The 23,953-nt window shown below is 37.5% G+C and overlaps 1 protein-coding gene across 3 annotated transcripts in view; it reads left to right on the top strand.

Annotated features, from left to right (window-relative positions):
• Positions 1-23,953, top strand: part of LOC122819560 (A-kinase anchor protein 2) — a 78,288-nt gene that overhangs the window by 8,166 nt on the left and 46,169 nt on the right. For all 3 annotated transcript variants that reach the window (XM_044096364.1, XM_044096362.1, XM_044096363.1), the window contains exons 2-4: positions 63-114; positions 13,733-13,813; positions 18,401-18,522. In XM_044096364.1, coding sequence (XP_043952299.1) covers positions 63-114; positions 13,733-13,813; positions 18,401-18,522 — 255 coding nt within the window. The remainder of the gene's footprint in view (positions 1-62; positions 115-13,732; positions 13,814-18,400; positions 18,523-23,953) is intronic.

Genomic DNA, 23,953 nt, shown 5'->3' with positions numbered 1-23,953 from the left:
ACTCTTTGAGAATCTCACCTCTTGTTCTTCTTTCACCTCCCTCTCCCCTGCTTCCCCCTCAGGATGTCGTGTGAGGAGGCTCAGCTCCACAAAGAGAGGCTGCAGGCCCTGGCGGTGAGTCTTTGAAACTCTCACTTGTCACGTCATTCTGCTCAGTTTTGCTCTCTTTCGATGACCTCCGGTCTGTTTGTTTTACCGTCTATCTGTGAAAACCGAAGGGACTCCGGGGTTGTTGGACATTGCAGGCTCTTTCAGTGTCTCACCTCAGAGTTCATGCGGTCCTTTCAGCTTCTGTTTCTGTCATTAGTTCTATGTATTATCTGTTGTGCAAAATGAACAAAAAAATCTTTTCATTCTGTTTTTTGCTTGTTTATTTGTGCAAAAGTTCAAATGTTGACCTAAAAACGGGAATGACAGACTCAGGACATTTCTGTATAAATGTGCACTACTGGCCACTGAGTGTGACTGTCTAATTTGATACTTTACTGAAATGCTGGCTACAGAACTAACTTGCAACTTTTGTCTGTTTTGTATCTTTTAATTTCCACCTATCTTTTAATATTCGCCCAGATCTTAATCTGTTGTGAAAGATGGAGTCATATATATCTGGAAAACTGTGCCGCTGTCTTGCGCTCGGGACGGATCCTTAACCAAAAACTCAAAGTGATGCAAGCTGGAAACCTTTCAGGGTGACGTCAGGATCTCCTACACGTTTGCCTCACGTTGAACAAAGTCCGTTCTTGTTGCACCAGTTGTAATGTTCTTTACTCTCTCACTAGCCTTCTGTCTTGTAATCCTGCCCCATTTGCCTTGATATTTGTGTCCATTTTGGTTTTTCTATGTCCTATTTTATAGAAGGAGAATTAAGTAATGGAGACAGTGGTGGAAAAATCAACTTTTCAGTTTTTGGTTTGGCTAGAGGCTTGAAGTTTTCAGTTACATCAACTCCCCCTCTTGAGGTGGTCTCTCAGTAATACATTTGGACACTTATCGTCATGTGTAACGTTGAAGTAAGTGCTAATGTTTGGCTTTGTGCTGATACGACTCGGAAGCAACAGTTGCACCAGAGTTCACTGCTCACGACTAAATTTGGCACCGGTTAGAAACAGCATACCACACACAGAGGACGTAACGCACACACACGCACCCACACAACCCAACAGAGAAGCGTGTGTGTGTGTTTCTGTGAATGTATGGGAGGGGTGGGGGGAGTTGTTGGAGCTGCAAATGGAGAAACTATTTTGGCCACGTTGGAAGATGGCAGCCATGCCAGCCTCCACATAACATCTAAAGAGGAACAGAGTGGAAAGTTCTCACAGTTTGAGGAAAGGAAAACACGCGTGTTCCGTCCTTACAGAGAGTTTGTTGGGTCTTTGTCAGTGGAGCTGCAAGGAATAGAATTATATTATATAATTTGAAGATGGTTCATGTTGTTCATTAGACAGAGGACAGTGTGAAATTCTCATGATAACCTTGCAGAAATGTATCACTGTATCTAGACATTGAGTCACATGCAAAACAAACTTTTATAACGTGAACAAAATGCTTTTATTTAAAACTGCAAAATAAGAAACAGTTTACCGCTTCTGTTCTGACTGAAGATGGGCATGTCATACCTAAAACAAGAGCAAAGAGTGTACACAGTCGTGTACATGGACTGAAAGGCCTCGCAGACAGGAAGAAGCCAACGGTGCATTTGGAGAAAAAAGCAGGAAGCTTGTGAGGCTGAGAACTCTGTCCCATCTGTGAAGTGGCAGCATCATGTTGTAGGCTTGTTTTGCTGCAGGAGAGACTGGCATACTTCCCAAAATAGATGGTATCATGAGGAGAGAATATTGTGTGGAAATACTGGAGCAACATTTCAAACGCTCTGGAGGAAATTGGTCTTCCAGATGTGAAAAAAATTTATTTAGTGCCCATTGCAAAGCTCTGATCCTAACTAAAGACATATTAACTGAATTATTGAATAATCAGTAGACTTGTCACTCCCTTAGTTTCTGAAAGACCCATGTTTTCCTAGAGTGTTATTCTGTGTTCCTTGCTATGTGAAAAACCACTGGCTAATCGGACACTTTCTCTGGATCTCACTGAATCCAAACATAAAAGCGTTATGAAGGAAAACCAGCAGTTTTGAATCTGTAATCTCCTAAAACCTTGTTCCTGATCACTGCCTCATGACCCGCTATGGTACAGCACTTTGAATAGATGCACAATGTACATAAGCAGCTTCTGTCTGTGACTAAGGGTTTCATCAATATTTGATCACTCCCCTGAGATTTCCTTGTCATCACCATCAATTTCTGTCCTCATTAATACTTCAGAAGAACTTGAGCCAAGTAGGAAGCTTTAAAAAAATACTCAAATGTTTGTGAACCCTTTTCAAACATGACAGCAGTACAACATAAACTGGCATGTGACGCAATAATTCAAAGATTGAATTTTCTACCACTTCCTACCATGCTGGATGCTAAAGTATTGACATTAATAATAGTTATCAAACAGAAGTCATTATAATGTTCACTTGCTGCAATGATCGGCCTGCATCATTGGTTCATCATATAGTGACTGGAAAAAGATACATTTTCTGGGTACGTTGAGGCAAAATTCATTAGATATGACCATCAGCATGATTCATCTAAAAACAGTTATTGTGTTTTTATTTGTAACTGCAGACTGTTCGTTCTTTCACTGTGGGTCAGGTCAGGTTAAATTCTGAAGCAACTTAACCAGGCAGTGAGCTGTAATTTCTTTTCCCTCTTCGTTCAGAGAAAAGCGTTTTTTGTTTTTTTTCTTTTGAGAGAAGAAATCAAAATGAATGTTGTGTGTCAGCCCAACAGTCAAAACTCTCGCTGTGTTTATGAACATAGCTCCTTTTGAGCGAGTTTCTGTGAACACTAATTGGCCAGATTAGAAAGCAGCATTGATGTCATCTTGTTAAATTCAGACCCACAATTAGTTTGTTATTACCATGTAATTTTGAAAGCGATCTGGAGTACTTTCTGGTCAGGGTTGGCCAAAATACTTTAAGCGCATCTGCAAATAGGTGCTCGTTCACCAAAAACCTTGCATGTGGTTTCAGCATCAGCCAGTGAATACTGAGCGACTCTTCGCTCTAATTAACCATTACCCATATAGCCTTCCAGCCACAAGCAGTATGACAACATACATACAAGAGTCTGTGTTTCTGCATGCACTCATTCACTGACTCCTCTGTTGTGTTGTTATGCTTACATAGATGACCTCAGCACTCTGGACTCTCAGTTGGCCCCCTAAAACACACACACAGAGTGCAAAAGACCCCAAATTGTCTGACGCCAAGTACAAGACAAGGCAAAAATGATTTAACCCACATACACTATGATATTTAGCACAAACATGCCACTTTTTTTTTTTTTTGCATCATCTTTAAAATCATAATCTCTCTGCACTTCAAAGTGTGCTATGTCTATGTTGATGCCTCAGGACTCTTACATGCTCACAAACCCCTACAAACCACATACTAGGTTTATTTAAATATAAGTGAGGAAGAGATCTCTGCAGGTTTTTAGAAAATGGAGAAATCCTAGTATATATTTAGTGAGATGGTGGTGATTAGGGCAGGGTGAGAGTGAGCTGCTGCTGTTGCTGCTGCTAGACTACAACATGCACTGAGATTAGTGATTGCAGCATGCAGTGGAGGGTCAGGGTAATGGCCTTCAATAAGTGTGGGGGGGCTGGGCTGCTCACATGCATTTGATGTTTCAGTTTGAGTTGTTTCCTTATACAGACACTGACTGCACCAGAACCGTGCCAGTGGTTCCACAGACATCATCTGACACTAATAAATTACCAATTTCTTTCCACTTTATTGGTGAATATTCTGATGGAGTTCGAATTACATCAAGCATGAGTTTGATTTGGAATACCTCAAACTATATCTTTTTAACTTATGGAAAAGATCATTTTAATGAAATTGTAATGAAATGATAAGCATGGGGGTCTTTTTATCTGTCATTTACATCACAGTAACTGCTGCCAAAAATACCCTCTGATTAATTTGTCAAACAATGTCAGAAATTCAATCTTAAAAAATAATTAGGTACAACACAAAGTATTTTTCTTTTAAGAATATTATTTCTATTATGTATTATCATTTTTAGGGAAAAGAATCAATCATCAACGATTAAACTTAACTAAATACAGACAGCATTGACTCATGCCCTGTTCTTGTTGCTAAGGAAAGATTTTAACTTTTTTTATGCTAAATAAGGAAAGCAATCCAACCCAAAAAGAAAAACAAAATATCATTGTCTTTTCAAAGGGAAGTGGTGTGAGGTAATTATCAATGATCAGAAAATTTACTTCAAAAATTGCTAGCAAGTTATTGAGAAGCTAAAATGAAAAAAGTACCACAAGAATTTTTTTCCTCCTGTTTTATTTTCTATATTTTTTCCCATTATTATTTTGTGGTCCACAAAAAAAAATGTTTTTTTTTTTTTGTTTTGTGCCTCCTTGGTAAAACCATATTTCAATCTGTAGAGACTCAGACAGACAAAGGGTAACCATTAGAAAAGTTTAATGACAATATGATTTAAATCTTTGGCACCTGGGCCCCGGCTAAGGACATTGATCATCGCAAACTTTGCGATGGGCTTGGATGAGCATTCCGTATGCTGAGAGGAACGTCATCCCCCGGGACCCGGCACTGGTGGTGGAGGCGATGAAGGATGTGGCCTGATGCTGAGCGAGTGGAGGTGAAGGGGTGGAGGTGGGTTGAGCTCTGCAGGAAAGCGCACGACGCCATGGATGGCTGTCCTTATCAGCTGGGGCTTGGACGGTGATTGGACGTGACGAGTCTTTGACCGGCGTTGAGCAATCAACGGTGATGAGCCGGAAGTTCCGGCTGGATGATGCAGGAGGGGCTAAAAGAGTCTTCCAGCTTGAATTTACGCCTAGGCTTCATACTACCACACTTTTAGTTCTCATCGAGTCTCTTGACTTTGTAGAATAATTTTGCAATAAGCTGTGTTTAACTGTGCTTCTGTAAAAATAAATAAATGTAATTATTAACCACAGTCCCCTGTTGTACAAAGGACATAACATAGAGGTTTCTCAGAAAGCCCCAAACTCAACTATAAAGTCAAATTAAATGTTCCAAAACTGTGATATGTAACATATGTTGAATGAAATTCTGGTGAAAATGTGATAAAAATAATGTAGTAATAGTATAATACTTAAGACAACTGGGACTACAAATACTGGATGGGGACCAATTTTCTTCTTGCCAGCACACAGTTTGCAGCACAGTACTCTAAATGTCCATACATCAAGGCTTGTGTTTTTGTTAAGCCTTTAGTTCTGTCTCAGAAAATTAAGAGTTCCTTGTAATAGTATTTTTCCCAAGAAAAGGTGTAGAATATTTTATCAATATGCTCTACGCAATACATGACAAAGCAAACAAAAATCAAAAAAAGACATTCCCTCGTTTCTGTCTGATACATAAATATATTAATTTTAGCTTCTTTATTCATTTATTGTTAATTATTGGCTGTTTAGAACCGGTGGAGACACTGTAGAGCAAATTCAGGTTTTTGTATGTTTGAGGTTTGTCTTACAAAATCAGATCTGTTTAAACAGCTTCCCCAAAATTGTGTCATAGGTTGTGAATATTTGGCAGAGCAGATGCAGACTGTTGCCGACTGAGCAAACAAGAATCCAGGGCGCTAAAGGAAACCGAGTTTATTGACTTTATTTTATAGAGGAGGGGGATTGTGCTTGGGGCAAAGTCATTTAGAAAAAGGAAGAAGGGGTGTGTCGTATTGGGGAGCAAGGGTTCTCGGGCACAGCAGGAGTTACAAGCCCTCTAAAATTAGCAGCAGCTGTCCTGGACTGGTCTTTTGGGTTTGTGAGTGTGTGTTTGTATGTTATTAGTGGCATACTTCTGTGTGCCACTGTATCTGAGTTTGAGTGGGAGTTTTGCAAAGACTTGAGACACGAGAGGCTAGAATGGATGTTTTTATGACCTGTCACACTTTGGAAATGCATTTCAATTGTATTCTTGTTTGAATAATATGTAGCGCCTTACAAAAGTATTTAAACTTCTTGAACTTTTTCACGTGTTTTCCGGATGCAACCAAAAATGTCAATGTATTTGATTGGAATTCCACATGATGGATCAGCAAAAAGATGCATATGATTGCAAAGAGAAATAGTTAGACGGATTCATTTTCAGAAATGTTTTCAAATAAAGATCTAAAAAATATGGTTAGCATTCAGACCCCTGAGGTAAGTTATAAAGAATCTAGAAACTGCCAGTTTCAAATTCTCAGTCGACTTTAAGTCTGAAAGTACATTAAATTGTAGCTTTTCAGTGTTGCTGCCATGGTACAAAGTAAACCCTTACCCAATCTTAAATCTTTTGCAACGCCTCACAGGAACTTTCTTGCACTTACCTCCATCCATTTTCCCTATCAGCTCTGACCAGATTCTCCGTCCTTGTTTAGAAAAAAGTAGTTCTGCAGCACAACAAGGCCTTTCTGTGTGCTGTGTAGGTGGGTTTTTTTCTGCCACATAGCAATTTCCATGTATGGGATAAAGTTTGGTCCCATCTAAAGCTGGACTATATTTACAATTTAGGCAACTTCTGCAGGGAGTTGTGTGCGGTTTTATTATGGGTATCAAGTAAATACAATGGATGCCACGAAAGACTGCAAGAAAATTGTTTTCTCAGAATCACAATTGAGTGTGTTGATGTTTGTGGTTATGATGTGAAATTATGTGGGAAAGTCAAAAATTTGTGGTAACTTTTTTTTAAGGCGCTGCGCAATGCAAGCAGAATATTGACAGAACTGCAACTAAAAAGCTTGAAAAGTAACAAGTTCTCAGCAAAACACCGTAGCCACAATCATTAGAGCCATATGTAACATTTTAAAATGCTTTTTTTTGTTTATTTATTTTTTATGTTCGTATGTGAATCCCAAGGAACACAGTTTATTTTGTCCCTTGCTGGACTTCTTGCACATAATGACCACCTGCTGCTGTAATCGTGTAACATCAGCACGCGATACATTTCACCAATGTGCTGACTTGGCATTTATTGATACGACTGTTTGCTGAGGAGGTACCAGATTAGCATGCTGTTATTCAAATGTAACAAATAAAAATTTTGTGAGAACGGAAGTATTTCCATTTGCAGCAAATATTTACATCAAGAATGGTGAAACATTTACAGTAGAGTATGAAAACACAAAAAATTTTAAGGTTTGGGGGTTTCTTTGTTTTGCTTTGTTTTTTTTAATGGAACAGATTTATGAATTGCGATATAGTAGTGGTGATATGATTGTAAAGTGCAAAGATCCACTAAGTGTGTGGTCAAACCAGTGACACATGAAGCTCAAGTCCATTTCAGTTGGTGTTCTCTAAGCTCTCAGTTATGGCTGTCCACAGAATGGAAGATGATATTCCCAGTTAGATTTCTCTGCTGGGTGTGTTGGCATGTACAGAATGTAACCAATCTGATCTGCTGCCCTGCCCTCTTCACAACTTCAGCATCAGCAGAACTTTGATTAGTAATCGGTCTGACCTAATCCTGGATGTGCAAGATCAAAACCAGCTTGTAAAGATGAGTTTATGTAGCTTAGCATTCCGTTTCCCACCCCATAAACACTGTGAAACAATATTTGCTTTAATGTGTGCTCTGAGAACATTTATTTTACTTTCATCTCCCTTCATTAACTTTTTTTTTTTGCTCATTTCAAATAAAGAGTGGAAAACCACACGAAATAATACTTACATAAATGCATTTTATGCATGGTTTCAGACTGATAACGTGTTGCCTGGAGTTTTTTGTTATTCAAAAACAGCTTCAGAACCATACTCTGACTTTGAAAATGGAGTCTGATTTTTAGGGGAGTTTCTGTTAAAAAGATAAAAGCCTGATAACATCTTACATTTAAATATCTGTCTGAATGTAACTGTGTTGCATAAAATAGTTTATTGTATCATAAAATGGTGTTCATATAAACCGCTCCGATGTTTCTGAAATCAGATTTGCTCTAAGAAAGAAGAAATCTGATTTAGTCTGAGTTGTCATAAGAATGACTTTTACCCCAAGACTGTACTAATAACCTATCTCCATTTACATTTAATGAAGATGCTGGGATAATTATTTACTGCAGATAAGATGTTAACTGCTGCACCTTTTTGTTTGTCTAGACTACCTTCCATCTGTAAGCTGCCAAATTCACATCTGTATTGTATACCTGCAGCGTACATTCCTTTTCATCCCTGTCTACTCCTATTTCAAACCAAAAAAAAAAAATGTCAGATACAAATTCTAATTTATTTGAAAAATATTCTAAAGAAGTATTTCTATAACTTCTTGTAACATGTTACACCTTCTTCACTCAAAGAAACATTTGCTATGCAGGTCTAAACCTGTGGAATTTAAACATTTTGTTGGCATCTGGTCCTGAAATGTGTGTCACTTTTGAAGCCTTCCTGATTTGAGTGAGTGAGTGTGAGTGTGTAAGGATCAATGTGTGAAATTCAGTGTGATCAAGGCACATTATTACCTTTGACACAAAGTAAGTATTAAAAAAAAATATATATATATATATATATATATTTATATATATATATATATATATATATATATATATATATATATATATATATATATAAATGTTATGCATTAGTATTGCACAATTGAGGCATGATCAAGTTTCAAGGAAAAATTGACAAAACTGTTCACTTGGAGATTAAAGTGGAGAAAAATCTAAAGATTCACACTAACTTATTTAAGTTTAAAATGTCATTATTTGCCATATAAGAAATACCCAGAGTCTGAAAGTCCAACATTTTGCTTATTGATAGCATCTTAGTGTGCTGGACTGTTTGAGTCTCTATTGTCCTTTTTATGGCAGTTTTGTTCTGGAAATTGGCATCGTTTGTCATAATTTATGCTTTCAGGATTCACTTTTTCATTCTATAGAAAAAGTATAGCTTTCTCTAGCACAGTAAGCCTAAGAAACATTTGCTTAACCTTCCACTTGTGTGAAATGCAACATCACTGTCATATTGTATTTGGCAGATAATTTGAAAGTGAGGACAGCAGAAAGTGTTTTAAACCACTGAGGTTTTAAACAGCCATTTCCAAGAATGATGACTTTCTAATTCTCAGAAGATTCCTCTTCTTGAGTTTTCTACTTCAATTACAATTTCACAAAACAAACTTGAAAATATTAAAGATTTGCATTTTCATTTTTTTTTTTACCAAAGATGTTTTTTATGGGAACTTGACTACTATCACCACAAATGTTAGGAAAGGCCATTTTCTCTCATTTGACTTACAGTGAACTTACAGTGAACTACATTTAGTATGCTTACAGTGAACTTACAGTTCACTGTAAGCATACTAAATGTAGCATCAAGGTAAATTTATGCATAATGTATTTTAACACTAAAGACTAATCTTTGACGTGGTAAAGATAAGTGTTTTAATTGAAAGGTTTGAAAACACAATAGAAAAATTTTAGTGTCATGAAACTTATATAAAACAAGACACACACACACACACACACTCACCTGAGACATTATGTGCACACAAAGCCAGTTCCTTGTGCAAATATAACTTTTTAACCTGAGATTCCAGACCCCAGAAATGAAAACATTCCTTATTTAACAACCATGGCTAAAAGATAGAACAATTCCAAGGATTTTAAATAATCTTTTTAAAACTGCTGAAATCGAAAGGCAAGTGAATGAAACGCACACACATTTTTCAAAATGGAAAAAAGCTTCAATTATTTAAAACAAAAGATGCTATTAAAAGAATCAAATATGGGTCTTTTTCAGTTAAAACTCGGCCTGTGTGAAATTGAACTTCTACGTTTAGCAGCATTCTTATTTGGAACACCATTTAAATTGGTCCAAGATGGTTCACCACCAGAAACCTTTCTTTGTTACAGCCTTTTCTCTGTAACTAAATCATCTGGTTTTCTTTGTATTTTGGGTTCATTTTTTGGGTTAATTTTTCCTTTTTCTTTGTTCAATTCATTTAGAGTTTTTAAAGTGTGTTAGATATGATTCCTTCTAAATGTATCTGTAATGTTGTTTGGCTGGGTTGTCTCAGCCAGATCTAGAGAAACTCATCCATGCGTTTATCTTCAGTCGTATTGATTATTGCAACAGCATCTTCACAGGTATGTCCAACAAATTTATCAAACAGCTGCAGCTGATCCAGAATGCTGCTGCTCGGGTTCTCACTAAAACAAGGAAGACAGAGCACATAACACCAGTTTTAAAGTCCATCCACTGGCTCCCAAGAATAGACTTTAAAATACTGTTAGTTTATAAATCACTGAATGATTTAGCACCACAATACATTAAAGATTTGCTGTTGTTGTATCAACCTTCCAGACCTCTCAGGTTCTGGTTCTGGTTCTGCTCTGCATCCCCAGAACCAGAACCAAAAAAGAAGAAGCGGCATTTAGCATCTATGCACCAAAAATCTGGAACAAACTTCCAGAAAACTGTAAAACAGCTGAAACACTGACTTCCTTTAAATCTTGACTAAAAATCCACCTGTTTATGATTGTATTTGAAATGTAATCAATTACAAATCTAATGATGGAACTTGACTTAATGTCGTGTTTTGATTGTTGATTCCATGTTGCATTGTGTTTCTGTGTTTGATATGAAGTAAAGCACTTTGAAATGTCTTGCTGCTGAAATGTGCTATACAATTAAAATTTTATTTGATTTGATTTTTGTTTTGCTCAATTTGTTTTTGTTGGTTTCCTTTTCTTCTTTGGTTGGTTTAGTGGTTGGTTTAATTAACTAGTTTTAAGTGATTTATTTTGTTGTCTTAGTTCTTTACTTGTTTAGTTGGTTTTATGAAGTGTTGGTTGGTTTGATACATTTTTATTTGGATTCGCTTAGTTTATTTGATTAAATTCATTTGTTTAACTTAGTTGGTTTTGTTCGCTTGGTTGGTTTGTTTAGATAATTGACTGTTTGGTTTGTTGTGACTAACTAGTTGTTTTGAATGATTGGTTTGCATAATTGTTTGTTTTTGCTGTGATGGTGGGATGTTTTATTAGTTATTATGTTTTATTAGTGTGTTGGTTTGACTTGGTATGGTAAAACACAATAGAAAAATTTAACAGTGTCATGAAGATTGCTTAAGCACACACACACACATTACCTGTGACATTATGTGCACAAAAAGCCTGTTCCTTGTGCAAATACAACTTTGGCTACATATTTTTGTTGTTGCTGTTCTTTACTTTGGGGAACCTTTAGGAACCAAGAACTTTTACAATTCTCCTACAGGTGCCAATCAAACTCAGGTCAATATGTCTTCACTCAACTATATTTAAATTTACAGAAAAGTCTACAAGGAAGGTTTTGACCTCATCCCGTCTCAATATTTTTTCTGTCTTTCCTAACATGATGCTAAAAAATGTGCTAAAGCTGGTGAAAAGTTTTAGAGAAATATTGTTGCAAAACAGGAGTTAGAATTACAGATTAAACACTCAAATAATGCATCGCGACCTTCTGTTTGAGCGTGTCCGTCATTCTTTCACATTGTGTCAACACTTGTGGGAAAAGTGGTGGCTTCTGTTCAAGGGCCCATGCAGCAACAGCAGTAGGCCAAGTGGGGCCAAACACTGTGAGTCAGAATGTGGGAAGTCGTGAGTGTGTCACTGAGAATGTCAGCATGTTTTTCGGAAGAGGAGGATGTCTTTGTTTGGCAGGAGTAAACGGCGAAAAGATCAGTGTTGAGGGTCTTTTTCCTGCTTCTTTAATTTTACTTTAGGAACACCTTTTAATCTGCCTGATAATTAATCTGTTTATGATTCAAGACAGTGATAGTTCTCTGAACACAAAGAGAAGTGAAAGTTCCCAGCTACAACAGTATTTCAGCAATCCTTTATATTTTTTTTTGGGTTGATAGTCAATAATTTATCCTTTTTTAAATCAAGGTGTCATTTACATTTAAGTTGTGCTCATTTTTCTAAATTATAGGCGAGAAGAAGTCCATTCTGCCAACAGGCTGTTGTCACCCATTCATATCAACAAAGCAAGCTTCATTATGCAGTTTTATTCCACATTACAAGAATGTGTGGGTGGAAGTAGCCCATTTGTCCAGTTTGTCCATTTTTTCCCTCTATTTCCCTTCAACACTTCTTACTTTCATTCATTAAATTTTTCTTGTGACTTTATTAGTTTTCTTATCTGCATCGTTGTATGGTAGTCAGATGTTTAACTACAAGATGGCTAATTCTAATTTTCTACCCCTCGTTTTTAACTTGGTATTATAATTGATGTTACTTTGCTGATTTAGTGAACTTTAGATCCAGCTGGTGCTCATTTTTAGCATGTGATAGTAATTTGGTATCCAAAGATTTTGGACTATTAGGAGGATAGGAAAAAACTAAAGGAAATGTGCGTGTGTGTCTGCGTTTGTATGTTTAGCTCAATCCTCCACCACATGTTCTCAACAGTCCCCTGACATCTGTCAGCCATACCGCTGAGGCTATGACTGTACTTTACTAACCATGGGAACTGGTGCTTTGTAGGCTCTTGTGGTGTGCGTGTGTGTTTGTGCAAAAGAGACAGAACGACAAAAATGACCTCAGTCTTACTGCAGATATTTTTCCAGCTTGCACTGAGCTCGTATCTGCTGAGTTTTTCACCATGTTTATAGAATAGCTGTGTTTTTGTGTTCTGTCTGAACAGAACGAAGGAGACATGTAGAAAATGATCGCTGTACCTCCTGAGGCCTCTTTGCTAATTCTGTGGAACAAAACAAGCACACTAATCTCACAACCGTCATTGACTGCCTCAAGCTGTTACAATGCTTACCTACTGCTTAGATTTCACTCTTTACACAACTGGACCAATTTTAAATGCTTTATATTTTTTTAAAATCATTGGTATTTTCTGTTCCATATTTAATATGTATTTTTGAAATAATCTATCATGTTGTAGTCGCTCCCCAAATTTGCTGTTGTTTTTATTTTTTCCAAATTAATATGGGTTTTTTTATGCCATTTTTTCCCTCTATTTTCCATCTCCAAAGTCAATTCCAGTCTTTTTTCTAAATTAACTATGACTTTGCTTTCTTTTAGCCATGCTCTAACGTTTATTCACATTTGGGGGCTTTCCCTGAAAGTTATATTTAGCCGACAGGAAATGTCCTAGAAATCCTTGTTTCACTCCCACAGAAAGAAAGTGAGAGAGCTCTGTTCACATGCTTAGTGTCTTATGTACTCATGCTCCAAGAAGGGTTGTCCTGGAATGACTTGTGTTTATGTTTCCATGTGTTTTATAGAAATCTTCTTTTCCCTGTGCAGGCAGTTTGTCCTCCACACATCAGCCTCATCCATTTGTCCCCAAAGTCAAGGATCGTTTTCCTTCTTCAAGTTTATATTCAGCATCAAGGTCTAATCCATCATCCCCTGCATTGGTCTGCGCCCTAACCCCTCTCAAAGTTAGATAAACTCTGACCTCCAGCTATACAGTCCCATTTCATTATTGTCTCAAGTTTCTCACAGTTCTCTCTCAAGGTTAAAATAAATACGGGCAAAATATCCTGAACCAGTTTAGTAATGCAAGCAGCCTGGAAAGGAAATAGTTTCTAAATGCTACAATTGGATATAAGTACATTCACCTTGTCAAATATTTAACATTCCATGTAAATAAATAATCTTTCATATTGTTTTTTGTTTTTCTTTTTACCTCTCAGGAGAAGCGGAAACGACAAACTGAAATTGATGACAAAAGAAGTCAGCTTGACGAACTGGTGCTACAGCTTCAGCATGTTAAGGTTGGTAGGTTTGCTCATGAACCTCAGAACCTACAAAATGTGCTATTTGGTTGATAAGCTGAGTTAATTCATGCCACGCAGAATTAAGTCAGTTTGGATGACAAAATAAGGTCCATACCAGCTAATTAAGTCATAATATAGAATGCACAGTTTATTGAATTGCTCAATGCATCACATAATGGCTTCATAGCAACTGACTATATCAGTACATACACAACCAGCCTGTTTTTGCCCCTTACCTTCAGCATTTTAACCCAACAAACTACATGTGGACTTCACATGTTTAAAGTATTTGGCTTGTGTTTGCCCACGTGTAACCCACATGGTTTGGCCAGATGGGTCCCACATCTGTTACCAGTTTTGATTGCTTATACCCATTACCAGACCTTTGACCACTTCGGACTCACAGCATAAACCTGCATAGGATTGACTGTATTTGCTCACATTTAATCCAGTAAACCAACCAGTGTGGGTTACACATGTATTACCCAAGTTCAGTGGATAAACTCATTGCTCTGCTAAGATTTAGATTTGGTTTTCAACTGTGTTTGCCCATCTAAGTTCTTGCAAAACCCATATGGGGCCCAACTACACATGTTGGCTGGACAAATAACTTCTTCAGTGACTTGTACCAGTTCCATCCAAATGCCCAACACTAAATTTGGCTTGTGTGTAGGCATCAAACAGGAATGGTTGTTTTCTTATTTGAAGAAAAACCTTTTAACTCCAAGCACACCCATAAATAAAACTTCTAACACTTATTGCTGACCACAACTGGTAACCCAGTCTTTGCTTTTGACTCAGTGAACAAGTAAAAGGCATTTAAGAGTTCATCAGTGAGGGAAAAATTTTTAGAAAAAATACATTTAATGATTTAACCATGTGGGGTTCTTTAAATTTCTTTCTTTAAACAAAGGGTAAACATCTGGATTTTACTTATAAACCTGAAGAAGCAGAGTAAGCCTTATCAGAAGGAATCAAATTAAACTCATTTGACACTAAGAGAATAAATACTCACAGTCAAAAGGCACATGTAAGTAATGAAAAGATTTTAGGTTATGTTTCACAAATCTGCTGGGTTTCATTTTCTTGTGCTGCCTTGCTGCAATGTAGTTGTTTGTTTTTCCAAAAAGACTTATTTGGAAAATCCTGGAGGCTTTGCAGCGCTAGACTCACTGGGTGGGTAAGAACATATGTGAGGTTTCTCATTATTCTGAAAACATCTATAGTAGCCAGCTTTAATATTTGCAATAAAAACACAATCCAATCACAAATTAGAGCGATAAAACAAATTTTGCCTCAATGAATCCTTTGTTGAACAGGTTTGAGTGCACAGACCGGGCGTTTTCCAAGAATTTAACACCCATTAAAGGGTTATGGGAAGGAGAGACACATTGATTAAAGCCGTGCGAATCTACCTTTTTCATAAATGGAGATCATAAGAAATAATTTTAACAGTCGAGCTGTTTTTGAAGAAAACAGTGTCAGGTAACTTTTTTCCTGTCAGATAAATGAGAAATATCTCTTTAGGTTGATTAAAATAATTTTAAAAAACTTTCAGAAGTTTGAGAACCCTTACAGAAAACTCTCAAAGGTCAAAGCAGAAAAAACAGTTCAAAGTGCAAACTCAAAAGACAAACAACTGTGGAAAAACTCTGAGGGCAGAGCAGAATCTGCTGAAATAAGAGGCTTTATTCTACTGCTTGTGGATGACGGGAAAGGCCAAGAAGTTCTTCAAAAGAAAACGGGCTGGTACAGAGAAATATTTCTCCATCAAGTAGTCCTGGAAAACACATTTTCTATGATACTTCAAAGTTTTATTGAAACAGTGATGTTGTTTTTTGTGCTCCCTTCATAAAAGTTAGTCAAGCAGAGACCCCCCCCAACACAGCCATAACAAATGTGTGACATCTGAACCATGATGCTATCATCAGTTTAACCTCAGGCCAGACTTGGTTCTTATTTCAGAGAAGCTGTGTGGTTATATGTTTTAATGATATGATATGTCAGTATGCACAGTGGCGCAGTTGGTAGAAATGTTGCCTTGCAGCAAGAAGGTCCTGGGTTCGATTCCTGGCCCAGCGTCTTTCTGCATGGAGTTTGCATGTTCTCCCTGTGCATGCTTGGGTTCACTCCGGGTTCTCTGGCTTCCTCCCACAGTCCAAAAACATGACTGTCAGGATAATTGGTCTACCTAGGTGTGAGTGTGTGTGTATGGTTGTTTGTTTGTCCTGTCTGTCTCTGTGTTGCCCTGTGACAGACTGGCGACCTGTCCACGGTGAACCTCGCCTCTCACCCAAAACCTTCACTGGAGATGGGCACCAGCGCTCCTCCTGACCCCTGACAACAGTGTACAGAAAATGGATATTTCAGTATGTTTAGAAATAAATCTATTGATCCCTGATTAGCCACTGGACGTAAGCACTGCTCTGCCAGGCTTGGAAAGTGCAGAAAAAGGAAGTATTGATTATTTTTGCTGGTGATCTTAAAATAGAATGGCTTGTAAAATGCTATTGAATAAAATAACTGATTAGAATACTGAAGTATAGGTAGTGTAGGATTCCCAAATAGATGTAGTTTTGACTAGTTTCCAATCTCATAGATCAATAACATAATAGTAAATTAGGATCATGAGGACATTTTGTTACAACAATATGCAAAAAGGATGATGACATGCTTAGCCTAAATCAGAATTTTACACATTTCAAGCTTAAGTACTTTTTGATAAAGGTTTAAATTTTAGGGAAAGGAAACTGGATTTGCTCTACCGAAGCACTCTGACCTCTAATGACTGAAGCTACTGTCCTGCTCTTTTTAGAAATCTTACCTACTCCCTCAATGTGTTTGAACTCCCGATGTAATCAACATCTGGTAACACAGTCGTATTTTATGGCCATTAGCCCTGAGTGCCACACGGCCAGGCACCATGAAGAAGGCTTTGTTGGGCGTTCTCCAGAGACACAGCGGGCCTGGGAGAGGAAATGGGAAGTGGAGCCCAGAGAGTTTGATAAGGACCTCAAGGCTGCACACTTCAAATCCTTTAGAAAGGAGGCGTTGATCTGAGGCCTGGACCGTGTAAATATCTTACTGATTTCAAAGCAAAGTTTAACCACAACCAGCACTTTCAGTCTGGGTTCCCATCAAACACTGTAGATTTCACCCACATCTTGTGTGTAAAGTCCATACATGAATTTAGATCTCAGAGTATTTTCACAATTGATAAATGTCTTCTTAATATATGAAGATAGCCCAATCACCCAAAGTGTAAAGTTTCCTGTAAGTCAGCTTGACATAATCCTTGAAGTTCACTATTTACTGGATTTCTCCTGAAAGATATATCTCATTATACACATTCCAAATACATTTTGGTGAGAACTATCCGCATGGATTATATTTTCAAAACCACAAATTATTAGAATAAATTTCAGGTTTCTGATGAGTGTGCTGATGTGAGCAGCCACATTCTGGCAGCAGGTGGTTAAATGCTTTCCAAGTGTTTGTGCAGCTCCTCACACTTTTAACCTTAAGCTCCCAGATCTACAGTCAAGCAACGGACTGAGCGTAAACAGCCAAAGGTGAAGCAGCGTGTTCACCCTCCACTCTGTTGTGGTAACAAACGAAGCCGTACAGGCAGATGGAGATGTTAGTCACATAAACACAGCTTCAGAGGCTTTTATAAAGGATTCCCACCAATCTCTGTGGGTGAGAAGACTGGCGACCCTGTGGTCTTTGTATATTAAATGCTCCATGAACCAAACAACTTCATTCAAATATTTACTGTAATGCCTAATTAACATAGTAAATCTTATTAATTTAAACACTGCAGAGGTGGAAGGAAACAGATAAAGCTGTAAACAGATTTAACAGTTAAATAAACCTTCATGTAAAACCTTTTTTTCAGAACTCATGAGAATTTTCTGCCATCATTATTTTAACTCTGTTATTATTACTGCATGAACCGGGGCCAAAACAGATACTAATAGTTATTTATCCCCAAAATATTTATATACATTTTGAGACTTCCCTGAACCTTCAGGGTGAAGCTGTGTGGATGGTGTGTCCGTTTCCACAGGTTTAATATTCCCAACATTTTGCTGCCATCATCTGTGGCATTTTACAATTTAAACAGCTAAAGTTTTGGTTTTCACACCCAACATTCACACTCACTTACTCATGCCGAAGATTGCAGTTTTATAGTGGTTCCACAGTAATTTATTTGGAAGGTCACACCAAATTGATTTGAAATGTTATTTACATAGAGCCACCTGTAAATGCTAAGGGGTGTTAGAGGTAATTCTGTTATGTTTTATGGTGTTTTAGTTCAAGTTTGCAAATAAAAACAATGGAAATTGACCCCAAAAAACATAGGTTCCTCTGTTGGGACGTGACGTTTCACCTTTGTCTATTAATGCGAAAGGTTTCCTTGCATTCTACTGTGTGATTTTAATTATGTTCCAGAAAGTAACCTCTGTGACAAAGCTGTAGCTTCATGTCATTCATTTAAAATTCATAACAGAGAGCTAATATAACTGGTTTTGTGTTGACACCTAAATCTTCTTTATTTTACTGTTTTTGTGTCCTCTGCAGTCCAAAGCAATGCGAGAACGATGGCTTCTCCAGGGAATGGGCGCTGAGGAAGAGGCGGCACGGCGGAAACAGCTGGAACACGATGAAGAACAAGGGAAGAAGCTCGAAGACGTCATACAAAGGTAATGCACTGTTGCTGTTTGGATTTGGATTTTTTCCTCATGTTTTTGTCTTGTCAGGATAGCTTGTTCAAATGTTACACTTCATCACAGAATACACTGTTGCAGATTTCCAGTGATAATGTCACACTTTGGGACAATTTGACTCTGAACGGACGTTTGTATCGGTAAATTAAAGCTGCCACATCTGCTGAACATGCTGTTGCTCTGTTTTCTAGCAAAAGCTTTTGACCGATTTATTACAAATACATGCAGATAATATAATCTATCTGCATTCCCTTTGTGGCTTTGTAGTGTGTTGTTTATTAGTTTTCTTTTTTACATTTTATTCATGTGCTAACCAAAATAGGTCATCTATCAAAGACAAAACATCAACTACAGTATCCATCTTACCTGATGCTTATTATTGTTGTGAGCGGGGAAAATGTGTAATGCCGATCGAAAATTGTAAGGCGAGCAACTGAAAAGCCGGGTGTAACTCTGAAGGCATGACAGATACCAAGAGGACTGAAAAATAACATAAAATAATGGGGATGAGTGATGTGATCCTGCATGAATTTCCCTTGATTGTGACTTTGAGAAGAGCTTCCTGATTCCCACTTAGCATTACTGCAAGACAGTCAGTTATTCCCTGGTGAAGTTTACAGCCTGAGATCATGTTATGAATAAAGGGCCAGCCAGCATCACACTAGGTTTGAGATTTAGATTGTGCTGCTCTGTGTCATCTCTGAAACAGAGACAGACTGATTTAAAAGAGTCTGCAGTTATATTCTCTGAAATCAGATGGGTTTTTTTTTTTGTTTGTTTGTTTTTTTTGTGGAGCTTGCAGCTTTTATAAACAGAAAATTAAAATTTTAGTAAAAATAGATCATTTTTTTTACCAAATCTTGTACTTAAACTTATTTTAAAAATTACTGCATATTTTTTATGTTTTTTTTTCACAGGTCCATTCAGGCTAGTTTCCTCAAAAACAAATATTGGATTAAAATCCTCTTTGAATTCAGGTGCATATTTTGCCTTGAAGTGATTTTGATAAGAAACAGTCAGTGTTTTTTGTTTGTTTGTTTTTCCAATCTTTGGGAAAGTTACGAAATAGTTTTTTTAAAATCTCATGTTTCTGAGTGAAGCAAATAAAATCAGTAAACCCAAACTTGTGTAAATGCCTAACAGTTTTAACATGACAGAGATCTGCCTTCATGTCATCAGGAGTAAAGTAATTCCTGATGGAATCACAGTGGCTTTTTACAGTAGAAGAAAAATGAATAGTGAGATTAGAGCAAACCCAGATGTTCTGGACCAGGCTGCCATCACTGGCTCACACTCCGACTCCAACTCCTCATCTGTTACTTCAGTGCATGAAAGAGACTCTGTTGAATGCTGTGGATTATCACTTGCTTTGCAATAACATCAACATAAGACGCTGTCAGGAACACGGAGCCAATAGTCAGTCTGGTGTAAACAGCACAGCAGTGAATGCTCAAAGAGCGAGCATTGTGGCGCTCCAGTACAGTTGTTCATGTGACTCACTTCATTCAGCTGCTGTTGGACAGAACCGCTTTCTGACACCCTTTTAAACATATTGCTCTTGGTGGTTTTAATTACTTTGCAAAAACCAATTAAGCTTGTAATCGCACAGTTTGTGTTTTATTTTTATTTTTTGTAGCAGGCCTGAAACACTTTATAAGAGGACAGAAATAACAGTGACACACTGCAATAAAACTGTGATTTCAACCTGAACAAGCTTCAATAAAGGGATGTTGTTTAAACAAATGGAGTGAGTTTCAAACTCAGTATGTGGCGCCAGAATAAATCCTGACTGCATTGATTTCACCAGGCAGCAGAAAGTTTTGACTGAATCTAGACAGCATTCAGTTCAGGTCTTATAATGTCAGGTTTCCAAACATCTTGGTTTTGTTGTGAACCAGGATGTCAGATTTGCAATACATTTTGTTAGAAAGATGAGTTCAGATTAGGGACGCAAACCATGAAGCGACTTACTATTACTAGTTGGTTTCCAAAACCGATTGGAACTTGTTTTTAGCTAACAAAAACTGATTAAGTAAAAACGTCTGCTTAGGTGTAGTTTGGCCACCATCCAAAAGAGGTCATCTTCTGTTTAGACATTTAGATGAAGTGCAAGAACAGAAGTATTTTTGATTCTCGAGGATCTGTAATTTATTGCTTTCACCTCAGGTGGGAAAAGAATGACACTTTGTCACTCGACACTTTGTCTGATGACATTGTGTGAAGGTGGGACATATTTCTACTTAGATGTTTGAACAGGAGAGGACAGAGACAGGCGAGCACGTGTTAGCATGTGAGTGTGTGTGTGTGTGTATGTGTATGCACATTTTAAACTGAGGGTGTGTCGTCTATATTTACTCACTGTGGGACACCGTCCCAGAATATCCTGTAAGAGGGGGATCTGGAGTCTTTCCACTGCTGAGGGGGACAGAGGTGAACTGTTAGGGTTCACCAGTGAACCATCTCAACACACTGGAGTACAAGAGAGAGAGAGTGAGAGAAATATGGTGTGTAAAGGTGTGATCAAGTTTAAAGCCTGGATTTCTGTAATGAAAAGCACACACTCTTCCATTCCCCTGCATCATAAAAGTTTCTGAAATGCAGTCTCAGTCCAGATGCCCTGTTCATCCTTGCTGTTTGTATTCTAATGCAATTTCAGTTAGAATGCAAGAGACAAAGACAGAGGAGTTGGGTTTATGGATGCCTTGCAGTTTTTTTTTTCTAGTTTTTGAGTGCAAACAAGTGGAACAGCTGTGTGTGTCTTCAGAGAACAACTGAGCTACTGAGCTAGAAGTGAACAACTGTCCCTTCAGAATATTTCCTGGAATGTAAAAACTTAATGAAAAACATGCAGTTAAAAACAACAACAAAAAATCCCACTAAAACATCTGGAGAACAACGACGGCTTTATGTGCTGTAAGCCTTACACTACAAATCATATTAAGGAATATTATCCTTTTTCATGCAATGTCTTGCAAAGGTACTTAAATTCCTTGAACTTTTCAACCTTTAGGAAGTAGACACAAAGTTTTGTGTCTTTTTGAGATTTCTTTGACAGACTGACACAAAGTAATGAAAACAAAAGGAAAACAACGGATGGGTTTTGCTTGTTTTATGAATAAAAACCTGAAATGTGCATGTATCTGTACTCTGTCCCCTTTATTCTAGCTATACAGTTGAAGGAGGTGGATACTTTGGCAAAGCACAGTACTTAACCACTGAAACTGACAGGGAGGAGACGAGCACAGACAGAGAGATAACAGAAGACATTTCAATGTGTGGAAAAGAAGACTAACTCTGCAGAGATGCACAAAGGGTCTGAATAAAAACGTGTAGCTGCAGCCGCTGTGGTTTTACAGACTTGTCTGTCATTACATGGCTGGGATAAGTAAACACAGAGAGGGATATTTAGCAGAGGAAGGTCTTTTCACAGGGTGGCACTGACCCATGCCTGCCCACATCGTGCCGCTTTTGGATTACTGCTCGTTTTATGTCGCAGCAGACGGCTTTGTGCAGATGTCGCCATCATTGTGAGGGATCGGTGTGGTTTCCGTTTCGTGCACGCATCAGCCTCAGATGGTCCGGTTATATTTTACCGCTCTATTTAAAGCAAGAGCAATGCGGCAAGAGGAGGCCTTTGTGTGCTTATTTACATCGACGGTGCACGAATCAAAATTAACTGTGGGTCTGCGGTATGTAATTAATACACCCTGGCCCACTTTTCACACGCTTTCATCTGTGTTTAATGTAGTTGCATAACCAAACATTATTGTTTATGTGTGTAATCAAAGTCCGTCTGATGTTCCCTAGCGAACCTCTGGCCTCCTCTCATTGCAGATCAATGTTGTTGCATCTTATCTTGTTGTAGCCATCAATAAATGACCAGACCAGAAAACCTTTTAGTTCTGAACTAAACACAGGAGATCTTTGTGCAGCAAGCTTCACACATTGGAGCAAGCTTAGTGAGATGCCCTATTACATAATCTTTGCAGAATTTTCTTTTTGCTTCAGAAAGGTAGCTGTAGTTTTTCCAGGTGTGGGAAAGTGTGATGCATTTTGGATGCCTGCGCAGAGGTCCAGCTCTGAGCTCTGAACAGACGGAATGCGCCTACTCATTTTGCTGTTGTTGCCAGCATTTCACTATGTAATACTATTTATCTTCAACATGTACCAACAAGCTACCATAATCACATTAGGGTTTTTTATGTAGTTGTTGTTTTTTAATCAAGCCTAAGGAGGTGACCTTCTTGCAAATAGGAGATGAAGACCTTGCAGTCCTTTAAAAACTTAAAGGTTTGAAAAGTTACTGTTTGAACTAATAAATGTATGTGATTTTAGAAAATGTTCCCCCAATCCAGGCAGTCCACTTTTATTCCACACTGCCGCTTGGTAAATATTTGCTTTTGTTGGTTTACTTTCCTAACCTGAATTCTTGTCTTTATGGAAGATGAGATAAATTTTTACTAAAGCTACAACGCCCTCTATGGGCAATTGCACCTTTGGTAAATAAATAAACAAATAGAAATGTCAAAAAGCCTTAAATTAAATTGCTCTTTTGTCACAAGAGCCTAAACTTATGAAAAAATTACAGTGGATAGTTTTTTTTTGTTGTTATTTTTAATCTGTTGTCCTTATCAACCTTGTTTTCTTTTCTACATTTATTGCCCTGTCTGAAGATTTGGGTAAATTTACATGAGCAGATTTTTCTCATAGGTTTCTAGACCTATATTTGAGGATCTTTAGCATTTTTGTTTACACAAACAAAGAAAAAATGTCAAGTATATGTCAAACCTTTTTAATAAATCTGTAATTGGTGCAGAATCAAACAGTCCTGGTGAGACTAGTCTTTATATTAAGGTTTTTATTTTTAAGCTTGTCTATAGAGGGTGCTCCCAATGACAGGAAGCCATTAAAATTATTTGTTTTGTTTCCATAAATAGAAGTTTCTCAAGATGATTTTTAGTTTTAGCTTTACATACTAATGCTGAAAATGCTACTGAAAGCAACTCATCCCAAACACTCTGTGAGAGTATTTTGAAGCTAAAGATTAATTTCCGAATGCTGCAGTTTTAACTTAAAAGTATCTCACCAAAATAGAAGGGACCCTTTTAAGAACAGTATAAATTCTAATATAAACATCCTGGTTTCAAATTCTTTTCATCATTAAACTAAACTCTTTTGTTTATGGTATACTTGATTTTTTTTCTGTTTATAAAGAGAAAAATAATCAAATCTAGATTAATTTTCCCATGAAAAATGCAGAGGATGAAAAGACATTTGAGGAAATTGCTCTTGTTTGCAGCATTCCCATATTTTGTGCTGTGCAGGGATTTGTTTAACATCTGCTAGATTTGTTTGAAATTGTCTTTTCAGCTGTTACATTACATTTACATTTTTAATTTAAAACAGT

This window comes from Gambusia affinis, linkage group LG17, assembly GCF_019740435.1.
Source record: "Gambusia affinis linkage group LG17, SWU_Gaff_1.0, whole genome shotgun sequence".
NCBI lineage: Eukaryota > Metazoa > Chordata > Actinopteri > Cyprinodontiformes > Poeciliidae > Gambusia > Gambusia affinis.
This window is presented reverse-complemented; position numbering and strand designations above follow the sequence as displayed.